The 13,797-nt window shown below is 37.3% G+C and overlaps 1 protein-coding gene across 1 annotated transcript in view; it reads right to left on the bottom strand.

Annotated features, from left to right (window-relative positions):
• COL25A1 (collagen type XXV alpha 1 chain) overlaps positions 1–13,797 on the bottom strand; it is a 295,372-nt gene that overhangs the window by 120,811 nt on the left and 160,764 nt on the right. The window contains exon 6 of the mRNA XM_041479910.1: positions 246–272. Coding sequence (XP_041335844.1) covers positions 246–272 — 27 coding nt within the window. The remainder of the gene's footprint in view (positions 1–245; positions 273–13,797) is intronic.

A 13,797-nucleotide genomic window follows, 5' to 3' on the forward strand; every position in this document is an offset into this window, starting at 1 on the left:
GAAAATGAAAAGTGAAGAGGAAGAGCACAGCTGACCTCCATTTCCTTGCATAGGCACAAAAGACTGAAGTGGCTCTTCAGTAACCTGTTAAAAATCCATGCTACTGGATTGCTACTGCTATGCTAAGTTATGCTGAAGGAAGACAGTATTTGACTAATACACATTTCAGCATAAGCAATTTTAAAAAGCAAAGAGGGGAACATGTGAAAGACCTAAATTACACTGGTTTTGAACAAATCACCTACCAGCTTTCCATCCATACCAATCGGACCCTGGGATAATCAAAAGTCAAAACAAAATGGAACAGTTAAATCAGAGTAACACTGAAGATGAGAGGGAAAAAAACAGACTTGGGGAATACTGTGGACTTTAGAAGACGAGCAACTGTGTCAGCAGCTAAATGCAATACATTCTGAGAATGAAGGCACAGAAAAGAAACAACAAAAGAAGCAGACCTAAGACAGAATTAATAAAAACAGTATGGTGGGAAGTAGCCAAGCTGATGTTTAACAGAAGACAGTTTCAACATGCAATGAAGGAATGGTTAGTCTGGCAGATCACAGTGGTCCAACATAACCAAACATATGAAATAATGCATCTTGCGTTATTTTATTTCTGTTACTTCTTTAAATAACAGAAAACAGCTACTTACTTAGCCCATTTATTTACGTGGTTGCAACATAAAATCTCATAACTACTCTGTATTTAAATTTACATTATAGAAATTATTGTAAATAAGAAACTTTAGTTCACACCATCCACAGGGATACTAAAGATTTCCACATACACCTTCTCTGAGAAGTCCTGTACCTTACTCCACTTTCTCTTTTTTCCTTTGGGAAACATGGTATTTTCCTCACTAGTACTTCACAAGTTACTTATTTTCTTAAGAGTCCAGAAGCTGGTTGCAGTTATATGAATGCAAATTATGCAAAGGATTTAAAGTGGATGTATACTGCTGTAACGACTAATTGGTCTTGTATCAACTGCCTGTTTAGGTGATCAGAGGAGAAAGAAGAGGGCTAAAGGAAGTTGGATTAACTTTAAATGTGATGTTTATTTGCTATGTCTTCTGACCGTGGGCAGTCAGGTTAACTTTCACTGGCAATGGAATAAGAGCAAGCAGAGTATGGCAGTTTTCTCTGCCCTTAAATGAATGTTTTAAGCTGAAATCGTGAGCTCTCAGGTATTTGCCCTATGAATATGGGACACTACTTTGTGTCTGCTGAAGAGAAGCTTTCTCTTAAATGCATCCAGACTTTCCCCCTGGAGCTTCACAGGCAGCCCTCTCCAGTCTGCCCCTCCTAAGCATACAGCCCCTAGGGCTGACTGCTCACACTGCTAGATTTGGATCACTGCTGCTGAGGAGAGAACACATAAAATATTTGCTGTTTTTATGCTGATCTATTTTATCCTTGCTGCATTTAGCCCCCTTCCTAAGCACTACTCTGGCTTGTGGGCTAACAATCAGTGTAAAAGTTTAGGCTAAATCAGGTCTGCAGGGGCTCTGGTGCTACTTCATCCAGGAGTGCATATTCATACCTTCTGCACTATGACTAATAAATAATAATATGTACTACATATAGGTAGACATATAGTGAGCTAGTTCAACAAGCCATCAAGAAAACTATAAGCACTATGAAAAACTGCTGCCATATCATCCAGTGAGTTCCCTCAGTATCTGTCTTCTCCCACCCTAGATCCTGGACTATGCCAAAAATTCCAGACATACTTAACATGAACAGGGCCATCAGCTGGATGCACACACTGTCAAACTCATTATTTTTGGTACAGTATTGGCTTTGTGAGAAGCCCATGCACTAACCTACTTGTCAGACCCAATAACAAGTTACTGGGTCTGGGAAGCCCTGCGGGAATAAAATGCGTTACCTCACTTTCCTGCCAGCCCTCGCTGTGTTTCCTGTCACATCATGAGTGGGTGACATGCTGAGAGTGCAAAACAGGTCATCAGCATCCTGGCTGTCTGCATGGCCACTACCTCATTTATGTGCTGACATCCTAGGGAAGTTTGTGACTGCTGGGACGACCTACTCTATCTTTCAGATGTTATCTCTGAACAGTCCTTCCCTGGTAGCAAGGAAGAAGAAAGCAACACTATCCAGTGGATTAAAATGCTAGAGCTTTTATTATTGTTTCCTCTGTGCCTCTTGATTCCATACATGCAGCACACACATAACACTTACTAATTTTCTCATAATTATTTAGCAAATTTCTAAATACGGTTCTATACACCCCAAAAATTAAGGCATTTCCAAGTTATTAGTTACCCCAGATTTTTCCTAGCACTGGGTACTACAGGATATATACCTAGTAATATTTACACACACAGTCTGCTGCAGGTACAGAAACAAAGGCTGAGCTAAACTCTGGCTACGAATAACTTTACGTCTCGAAAACAAGCTAGAGATATTACCAGTTAAAACACTCAACAGCGGGATCATGGTAAGCATATAAAGTTCCCCTCAGGGCTTTGTGGGACAGCAGATAAGTTTAACTGCTAGGTTAGCCCAAAAGATTTAATTATGATGAATGAATGCAGAAAATGATTATGCAAGTATTTGTAGAAGGAAGATTAGGGGGTTAAACTGGCTTACAGCGACCATTCAACAGCTCTTGCACCTGTATTAGCGCTTGTATTGTCAATATAAGCACTGGTTTTAGAGAATGTTTCTTTATCATAGGAAAAAAAACCCACTATTTGTGCTTCTTTACAATGACAGGTGTTTTAAAACTACTATTGGATTTTTGCCTGCTCTTTATCCATGCTACATAGCTCCTGTACTTAAAATAAAGGACTATATGTAGCATCTTGAGGAGTCTCTGAAAGAAGATTCAGAAATTCCCAGCAGACTGCAGAGAAGCATCTGCTTCTCTACAGGAATGGAAAATAATAGGAATTTCTCCCATGACTCCATTTTTACCAGGGCTATTTGGTCTGACATCTCAAAATGTCTTTTGGGATTTGCTTTGCAGAACACAGGAAGAAAGCAAAACTGTCTTGAGACACACTGCCTTCCAGAAGAAAAAAATACTGTGAAACAGAATACTATTCCTTCATTATAAAAATACTGACTCTAACAGCCAAACACGACAATTTCCTTCTTTGCTAAATTACTTCTTTCTAGTGTTAGAAAGAGAGAGAAAGCACTTTTTAAAAACCAGAAAAGATTAGAAACTCCACCAAAAAATACAGGCTGGATGACAAAGATGAGCTGAAATAGTACATGATGTTGCTTCAGGATGCACTAAGAAAAATCCTATATATGACAATATTTATTGAAATTCATTACAAGATTGCACTGGAATTCCAAGTAATTTTCTTGATATAAGGAAAATTTAATTTTTAATTAATTTTTAAAAAAGAATTCAAGCCAAAGTCCATCTTTGACTTAAACATTAACGTCTTCAGAGCCACGCTATGTAGATCAAACCACTTTCTATAACATAACTGCCACTACTGATTAGCAAGTAATTTTTGTCAAAATGTACCAAATACATGGTCTTCCCTAACACAATCCCTGTAGTGCAGTTTAGAAAACTAGACAAGACAAAGAATCATGAAGAACTGGATGAGTAGGTTTAGACAACACATGTACACAGTGTTTCTTCTGGACTGTGTGTTTTCCCTCTAGGTTTCCACTACCACTTTTAAACATATGCTATGGCTGGATGCAGCAGGTTTTGCTGGGACAGAGTTAAATTTCTTTGCAGCAGTTAATGTGGGGCTGCATTTCTGCTGAAAATGGTGTTGATAATAATATAGAGATGTGTCAGTGAGTGCTGAGCAGTGCTTATGCAGCATCAAAGCCTTTTCAGCCTCTCAGCCCACCCCAAGAGAGAGGGGACTGGGGGTGCTCAAGGACTTGGGAGGGGACACAGCTGAGACAGCTGATCCCAACTGATCCAAGGGGTAGTCCATACCACAATGTATCATGCTCATATATATAAAGCTGGAGGTAGAAAAAGGAAGGAAGCTTACATTCAAAGTGATGCCTTTGTCTTCCTAGATAACCACTAGCTGTGATTGAGCCCGCTCTCACAAAGAGGGCAGAATGCCTGCCTGCCCACACGAATTAATTCCTTGTTAATTGAGTTAATTAATTAATTCCTTGTTAAGTGAGTTAATTCCTTGTTTTGCCTGGCTTGTGTGCACACCTCTTGCTATAACTATCAAACTGTCCTTGCCTCAACCTACAGGTTTTCTCACTTTTAGTCTTCCAAATCTCTTCCCCGTCCCACCAGGGGAGTTTGAGTGAGTGTTTGAGTGTGGGTGCTGAGTTGCCAGGTGGGTTTAAACCATGACACTATTTACTTACACTATTACATGCACTTATTTCCCCCCCCACCCCGGAATCCTCAAAAGTTGTTTGTACAGTAGATTTCTTTTTTCCCAAGTAGTACCCGACTATTTACCTAGCACTTAACCACCTGTTAGTAATCCTATAATGGACAGGTACAACACATGAGAGATAAGAAGAGAGTATGAGTCGCATTTCAGGCTGGTTTTGCAAAAAGTAGCTTCCACTTCTCAAGAATACTGAAAATAGGATGTCTCAAGCAAAAATATGTTCAGTGCTTCACAAAATCAGCTGTTTTCCATTTAAGCAATATCTTTTTTCTTTTTTGTTACTCTGCAGGTAAATATTTTAAGGATTTTAAGGGTTTTTGTTAGAAAGTGACTATGTAAGCAATGGCATCAGAAACCTTTGGAGAGTTTCTGTCAAATAGATGGCAAATGTTATTACTTCAGGCACTTTTAATGCAATAATAATTTCTTCAGAAATTTCTCACTGAAAAGGTAAGAAAAGATATCGTATGTTGAAATTTACTGTGTGATAAAAGAATCCTCCAAGCAAAGAAAAAAAGAAGATATGGATTATCTTCTTACTCTTAACTTCTCCACTCATACTTCAGTGATCTTTTTCAATTAAGGAATACTCATCAGAACACTGAGTTGTGAGCCAGGACAAATAATAAACAGAAAATAGATATGATTCCTTCTTTATAAGCTAAAAAACCACATCCTATATAAAGGTGTTTTCTTTATTTGATCTTTTGTTTGTTTTGATTTGGTTTTTTCAGAAATCAGAAACTCTTATCCTGACAAAATTATGTGCCTAAATTTGTTTATATTTATAAGACTATCTAGTATAAATGCAATTGTTAGATTGTTACTTGCAGGTGCCTGGAAATCTCTCATGTTAATACACACACAACTGGAGATTCAGGAGAAAGCACACATCAGCTTCACAGTAGCTTTATGAGCTGCATGCCAGTTACTATGCCAGACTGAGCCTAAAAATACCTTTGTGGAGGAGAAAAAAACCCAAAACAACATTTGTCTCAAGCTGCAGGTTGGCACATCATCCCGACTAAGCTCTGGTGAGGTGAAAGATGACACATTGCCTTTTCAAAACACCTATTTCAGCTTTAGATTGCTAGAAAAAACCACCACCGGCAGGATTCGTCAACATGATACTATTAAAATGATTAATTTCTTCCCTTCTTTAAATGATGTATTTCTTTTTTTCTCTTTGTGTAATTACAGGTTTACAAAGGATGACTATATTAAATTTAATATAGTATTCCTAGGAAGGATATATAATTCCTAGCAAGTCTGATGAAATTCCTTTTCAGTGAAATTTTGCTTTACAGCTATGTGAACAATGAGCACAGTTAAGATCATCAACAAGCTAAATCTCTTCTATTGATGAAAGATTATTGCTTCTTTTTCAATGACTGAAAATTATTTCTGTTAAGATCAGTGGGAGACAACAGCCCAGGTACTGAAGTCACTTGCTCCATGTGTGGAGAAGTGCACTAAAGCAACCTGCAACAAGTCTCTCTGCCCAGCAGTCAGGATATTACTGAAAACAAATCCAACCAAACAAAAAAAAAAAAAAAAAAATCCAGATTGCTTGGGCAGGAGAAAAATTTACTGTAAAAAGAACAGACTAGAAGAGTACAAGAAAGATGAGCTGAGCCTCTCTAAAACCCCTTTACTACAAAAAGCAAAGTTGCTGACAATGACAAATGAAGCACTACAAGGCTCTTTCAAAAAAGTCAATTTCAGACTTTCCAGAATTCTTCCCTCAAGCAGTTTGTATCAGTTACTACCTGAAACATAAAACTCAGCTAAATGGATCATCACCTGGAGACTGAAAAGTATAACTGTATTCTGAGGTAGAGAGGTAGAGGTTTAAATGAAGTGGGTTTCTTTAAAAACAAAATCAACAGTGCTGTTAGGATGCTTGATTTTCTTGACCAGAAACTTATGCTAATCCCTATCTTAACTATTAGGGACTTGATCACATTCACCCATCAGAAACACCTTGTTTTTCCTAGACTCCTTCAAAACACTGGTGCAAAATTAATCATTCAAGAACTGAACTACAAACCCTCCCAAAAACACTTCATTGACTTCATTCTCATGGAAAGGCTTTCTTAACACCTTGATAGAATTATCCTGTAATCTCACATGTTTGCAAGCCATGTATCAACTCTCTTACGTAAAAAATTCCTACAAGATCCCTTTTATCAAACTATTAAGTTTCTCAAAGCATACCATGGAAGCACAAAAGAGTCCTGGAAGCCACGTCCTGATAAAACTGGGAGAGTGATGACTTGCAGCACCAAGATTATGGCTCCATCAACCAGAAAAGTTACACCTTGCCTTAGTTAGGTTCTAAGCATTGAGACTTCAGTTCCTGAACATAACCAAAAGTTATTCAAATTTATATTTTAATCCACCTGTCAAGTGCAGCGCCTTTAGCGCAGAGAAATATGCAGCATGCACATGTAAAGCAATATGTCAATGTTAATGGTTATCTGCTGAGCAAAAGTGGCAGCTAACACATATTTTGCCGTTCTTGTGACATAAAAGAATTTTTTTGCATTTTTCCGTAATTTTTGGGTACTTTGAATTTAAAGAAACAAATGGACATGTAACCCGAAGCCACAAATCTCATTAAGTAGCTCTAGTGTCCATATTAACCTAAATTAGATGATGAAAATTATCAATAATGGAGTAAGATGGAAGATGAGGAACAGTTTTAAATATTCCAAAGTGAACCAGAAGTGCCAGGCACCATTTCCAAAACTTCTTGAAGCAACAACACTCTACATTGCAAGACTCTCAACTGAGAGCCCTACTTGCAGTCTAAATACTCTGAATAGCTCCTTTGCAATTTTAAGATGGACGGGTTATGTCTAGAAGTAAGCAAGTGAAGGAACAAAAGAAATTGTTCCGAGTTTGGCTATTCAGAGAGTGGCTGAACTGCAAAGAAGCTCTGCATATGGTAACAATAAGGGAGTACAAAGAGTTCTGTGCAAGAAAAATTATAGTCACAGCTTTACAAAAGCATGTTTCACAGATGAAAAATAATTGCTGAGATACTTTTTATTTTTGTAGTTTATGCAGGAGATCTGAAAGGCAGTTTCTTGTGGTGCAGATGCATTTTTTTAGTATCTCAGCACTGCTGAAATTCATATGTAGAAGAATCATGAGAAAGAGCTGGACAGATCCAAGTTGGAAGGAACTTTCTCTTCTCAAACACTGTGGGTGGGCATGTTTCTGTTTGTCATGGCCACCATTGTATATGCTGCAAATTATATATTAAAAAAAGGGCTCTGTATGAGTGTGAACCCCAAACCTCTGTTGTTTTCATACATCAGACTAGCAAGAAGATTATTTTCTGACAGTTTTTCTCCTTGTAGCCTAAGTCTCTTACCAGTATCTACTACATTTGTACAGTCATACCTGTATGACAAATTACTGCAGAGGGAAACTACTGCTGACCCCAGAAAGAGTAAGAGCAACATAGTTTAAGTTATGGTAAAGAATGGAGCCAAAATGCTTCACCCATCCATAATCTATTGAAACAGTCTAGTGAAGTTTTGCAGAACTACGTGTTTCTGTAAAAATACTCATGCTACTGAATTCCAGCACAGCTTAACAAGTACTTGAACATGGAAAACATTCACACAGACCAGAGAGAAAACTCATACATTCTACCTAAAACTTCTCTTTTCACCCAAAGAAATTGAAACTCCTGTATCTGTAAATAGAAAGCACATGGCTAATTCATCAATGCCAACATCACTGGGTGATTGTATTTGATGTGGTTGGTGCCATGTTGATGAGAAAACAATAAACTGTGAAAAATGTCACTTCTCAAAAATTAGCTGGCTAGCCTTCAGTAGGAGATAGATTGTTGTAACAGCTGTGGCATGATGACTTTGATGAATTAGATTTTTGTTCTTCTGGAATAATTTTGAAGAATGTGTCTCCTCACACCACCATGGAAGCAAATCCATTTGCTCACTGAGACCCTCTTAAAGAACAATCTTTCTTATTACCTGTGTTTTCATGGCTTTAAAGAATGTGAAAAAAAGTCCATTTCACTTCTTTCAGTCAACCTGTTTTTTGGCTCCTACAAATATTTTCTTTTCAGGGGAAATAAGGTCTATTAAGGAAAAATAAAAATATAGTGGATACATAACACAGTATGGACATAACCTTCAGAGACCAATTTTTTTACCTTGCCTCAGTGGAAACATCAGCTTTTGAAGATTGACAAACTCAGGAGCAGGAACATAAAACAATTTTTGCTCCATTAGGACCAAAGAATCCTACCATCATGCTCCTTTTAACTGCCTATAGAGACAAATATTCTCAATGAGTCCACCAGGGAATTAAGAAAAAATACAGCTGCCATAGACACTTCTCATTTGAGATGCAATGAAGGACATCAACTGGAGTGGATACATCTCCATAAAAGAGAACAGTTACAACAAAGGGTTTAAAAGAGAACAAAAATAAGAGCCAAGTTACTGAAGCATTTAAGAATAAACTCACCCAAGATAAAACCCCAATCTCTTTGAACTATCATGAGGTCGAAGAAAGATTTGTTTGAAAAATTCCAGGACAAGGAAAAGAAGCTTGTGCAGATACACTTTTGACATTTAAACTGCAAAGCAGGTGCTTTCAGCTAGGGACTGCCATATGCGGTCAAATACTGGAAAATAAAATTCCCTACATGCAAATCCACTCCAATACTTCTGGCATTTACCTATGAGATTTAAAAGACACAAATATGCATGCAGCTAATATAAAGACATTCCAGTTTTTCTAATTACATTATAACTAAATCACTTGTTAATGGTTGGTGCTGTATACAACTATGCCACCTCCAAAATGACCTGGAACCAGTAAATTCTCAAAAAGCATAAAGCATCATGGAAAAAAACATAGGAAGCACACTTACAAAGATCTTTTCAATCAGAGAAAGAAAGCAGAATTCAGGGATGCAATATAGATTTTTTTCACTCTTTCTTCCTGAAACAATTCCCTATATATTTTTTAATGATGCACCACCTGTTCTATTTCCCCAGTTTAACAAGGAAAGAGGGATGTAGCAAAGAAAAGAATTTGTATTGCAAGAAAAGATTATGTCTGGTTCTTGAAAAAATAGATTTCACAGGGATCACCATCAGTTTCCATAAGGAACTTCTATTACTGTGACTTCGAAAACAAAATCATTAAGCCTGTGAAGTGCTCAGACAGGCATACAGCAGCTTTATTTTCAAGTCTGTGCTTTTAATAGATATATTAACTGGGGAGCTGAATAGTACCTCACTTACCATATTAATACTCTGTGCCATCAATCTAAGACCTCAGTCCTAATGGCCTGTCACACAAAACACTGGACTACTTTGATTCTAAATTCCCTTTAAACTCCAAGTACAGCCTCATTGCACAAAGAGAAAGCTTCCTTCCTTCCTTGACAACTGCTGCACAGAAACAAGCAAATTCAACCAACAAAACATTTAACAAGGGAAGCAAAATTTCTGAAATCTGACCTACAGTAGAACATGGGCTACCCCCCACCAACAAAACTTGAAAATCCAAGTATGTTATAGCTGTGCCTTTCTGAGCCATACTCCAGCAAATCATATACTTCTCTCGGCTATTTCCTAGTTTCAGTCAAATTATGCAAATTAACTTGACGTCCACCAGAGCTGAACAGGTGAATCCAAAGGCAGAATATAGTTCAGTGTAGAACTTAAAATCTCCAAGCATTTACCAAACTCATTAGTTCACTTAATCTACAACTCTATAAACTATTCTCTTACGTTTTGTGGATCCACACATGAATACCTCCAATAAAAAATATTCATTACTTTCTTCTGACATAACTGGTTTTCAAGACTATAAAAGGATTTTGGCAGAAGCTGGTGACAGCATTAAAAAAAAAAAAAAAAAAAAAGTGGCTATTCACATTCCCTTTTAGGGAGAAAAAAATTTGGATGTGATGGCAATACCAGATTATACTTAACATACCCTAAGGGCAGAGACCCAGTATTCAGAGTGGATTAGAAAAAAATCAGGATAATTGATCCACACAGCTGGAAGTGGAAATGTTGAGGTAATTTTCTCTTTGGAGACTGGCTAATCAGTCAGAGTACCTGAATGAAAACCACAGGCCTGACTCGTGCCTTTTTCCTATTAGAAAAGGAAGCTACAGTTGCACTTTCTCAATGACTAGGAATGCAAATACTACATTATGCATAACAAAAGTTACTGAACTGCTGTATGCTACTCTTGGTTCTTTTGGAGTACTTTCTTCCAATGTTCTCTCTCACCCATGGAAAATTGTACCATTATTAATATCAACCTGTGAAACTAACTGCAAATAGCAAACTAAGACCATTCCAACTGCTGGAATCCACAACCTACGTGTACATATCTGATACTACTGAACTAAAACATTACATTGAATGCAAGTTTAAGTCAAATATAGTGCTACAACTCCTGTTTCACAAAAGTCTGTGTACTGAGAAGTAGAAGAATCCACCCTTAAAACTTGGCTTATTTTAGCTGTAATTGATCTATAAAATGAAGAACTCTTACAGATCAATAGTGTAACTTCTGAAAAATTCCAAATTTTCCCTAGGCTTATTCACTTGCTAGAATTTCAGCCTTCCAACAGTAGTTTATTTTCATTAGAATATCATGCTGCAGAAAGAAATTGATTTCTGCATCAAACTCATGAGTGCTCATGCACATGATGGTTTTTCATGAGTCAAAGCAGCAAAGGGCTAAATTCCTAATTCCATGGGAGCAGCCACCATGAAAATGTACAAAATAATGCAAAAAGAATTGTTAACTCAATAGTTCTCTGTTACATTGTCAGTACTTTACAGTACTTTCTCAATGCTAGCAAAAATAATTAATCTTAAGTGCTTTACCTAAAGCCAAACTGGGTGGGCAGGGAAAGGGAACCAACAAAATAAAAACAATAATAATTTTTAAAAAATCTCAAAACCATTTTCTGAGGGTGATTTATGATCTGTATCCTACACAGTCACGGAAAACCCTTCCAAGTGACATTTCATACTGCTTGTATACATCTTTCCTTCCAGACAACTTTGTTTGCTTTCAAAAATGTCTTTAACTAATCTTGATTTCAATATGCACAGCTAGAAAGGTGAAAAAATGGAAGTAAGAACAGTCCAAGAAACAGCCTAAAATTTTCCCTGTGAGTCAAGAGGTAAAGTTATACACTTAATGTGCCCCTCTCAAGATCCCTATAATGGAGGAAATAGTACTTAAAGGCATTGATCTACCAGCTAACTCCTGACCTTGAAAAAGGAATCGAAAACCACAGAGCTGAGAACCCTGTTAAACTTGACAAACACTAGCCAAATAATTTTTGTGTGATTACTGAATGATGCTGTCCAGTGTGGAGCCCAGTAGAGGTGTATCAGAGAATGATTTGATTCCCAGTAGGGAAGTAGTTCCTCACTCAACTTTGTAAAGAAGAGTCAGTTCAGGTGACTGCCAGCTCCAGATGTTCCTCTCCTCATATTGCCTCCCTCTTAAATGGAATCTGAACACTGACTGCAGAGGGAAGCAGAAGTGCTTCAAGGAAAAACTTCTCCCTGCACTTTCTGGAAATCACAGAGTCCAGCCACCTAGTCTAGTAATTCAGGAACAAGTTTCTACAACGAAATTTTACACCCCTTGACCTCAGCTAGGATTAACAATGCACTTAAACTCCCACATAGGATTAGTCATCTGGGAGCTGTATGGGCATACAGTTTTACACATCATTCAGAGTATCATAAATCAAGATTAAAAATCCAGCATGAAAGAAAATCTCAGAATCATCTATGTAACCCCCCTTCCAGGGAAGGAACTGATGACTTAAGAATTCTTGAAGGGCAGCTTAGGATTTTCCTTAGCATTTGTGACAGATACAACCTGATTCATAGCATCATTTAGGCTGGAAAAGACCTTTAAGATCGTCAAGCCCAATCATTAATTAAATACAGGATTTCTACTGTATTTGTAATTGATTTAACCTTGTCTTTGAATTTCTAAGCTTCTTGTGAGAAAGTCATGGTTCAGACAAATTCCAAGAGGCATTTTTAACCACCACTGGTTAATCACTCTACATCCACATGCAACTGTCAAACACAAATAGAAAAATGAGACATAATTAAAAATCTTCTGGAACACAAAATTTTGCTTCAAGGTAGTTTATTTCATAAATAAAGCCTGTTCTGTTACACCAGAGAGCTACATCGTGCACTGGGAGGAAATGACTGGAAAATTTCAAGTGGCAGGCCTGACGAAAAGCAAGTATGAATGATTATAGGTACAGTTCAAGCATTAATTAAGCCTATCAAAGCATAAATGTGAAGATGTTAACCACAGCCTTCTGTATGGCACCTGCTAAGCTGCCAAGCTGAACTCATTGGAGTAGCCCAGAGAGACCAGAAATATATGTGTGCTGTCAAAAAAATGACAAACCAGCTTAATTCCTTTCTCTGCCTACACATGCTTTATTATGAAAGAGATGAGGGAAATTTCTAAGTCTGCAGAGGAAAGTACTGAAAAAATACATTAAATTCTTAAATTACACCTATCCCCCATCTATCTACCATCAGCTATAAATCTTTATTTATCTGATAGATATATGGGTTTGTGTCATTTTGAATTGACGTCAGCTGTGAATCAAAACTGTAGTGACTCACACTAGCCTTCAGTATCCTAGCATTTTGTGCTCAGTTTTTAATCACACACTGACATCTAGAAAGTCCCATGAAGAGATGTCGATTTTTATAGTACCAGAGTCCATGCATCCAAGATGGAAACTGCCAGTTCAAAGAGGGTCTTGGTGGATCCAGCATATGGCAACAATTGTCTGTATTACTAATCATTCACTGACATTATTTATTATAATGCTATTTTACTTTTCTATTAGTTTTCTACATCTTTATTTGTAATGTCATGTATGAAATGGACTCAAATAATTTAGAAAGTTTAACGTGTTTAAAGCAGGACACAGTAGGTAGGCAGGCATTTACTGCAGCACAAATAATTTTCTTAAATCACCATGTGGAGTTTCTCCTTTAGCTTATCTATGACAATTTATTTTTATAATTTTCACTGAAGAAATGGGTAGAGATATCTTTTTATATTGCTGGCTTTTCCAGATGAGGTGGTTGTTCCTTCACTATCACAGCCACAGACAAGGAACAGCTTGGGGCTCTCTGAGTTTCCTCCAGGGAGTTGCAGAAATAAACACTGCCTGCTCTTATTTATGCAGTCAGCATTACACAAATGTAACGAATGAGAGGATTTAGCCCATAGTTCATTCAAAGTGGCAACTGCCTTGTAAGTGGCTGATAAATGTGTTCTGATGTGTAGCTTCATTCCTGTGACACAGAATTAACAGCAACTGTAATTTTTAAAGGTCTCAAAATTTT

This window comes from Pyrgilauda ruficollis, unplaced genomic scaffold (assembly GCF_017590135.1).
Source record: "Pyrgilauda ruficollis isolate IOZ18807 unplaced genomic scaffold, ASM1759013v1 scaffold5, whole genome shotgun sequence".
NCBI lineage: Eukaryota > Metazoa > Chordata > Aves > Passeriformes > Passeridae > Pyrgilauda > Pyrgilauda ruficollis.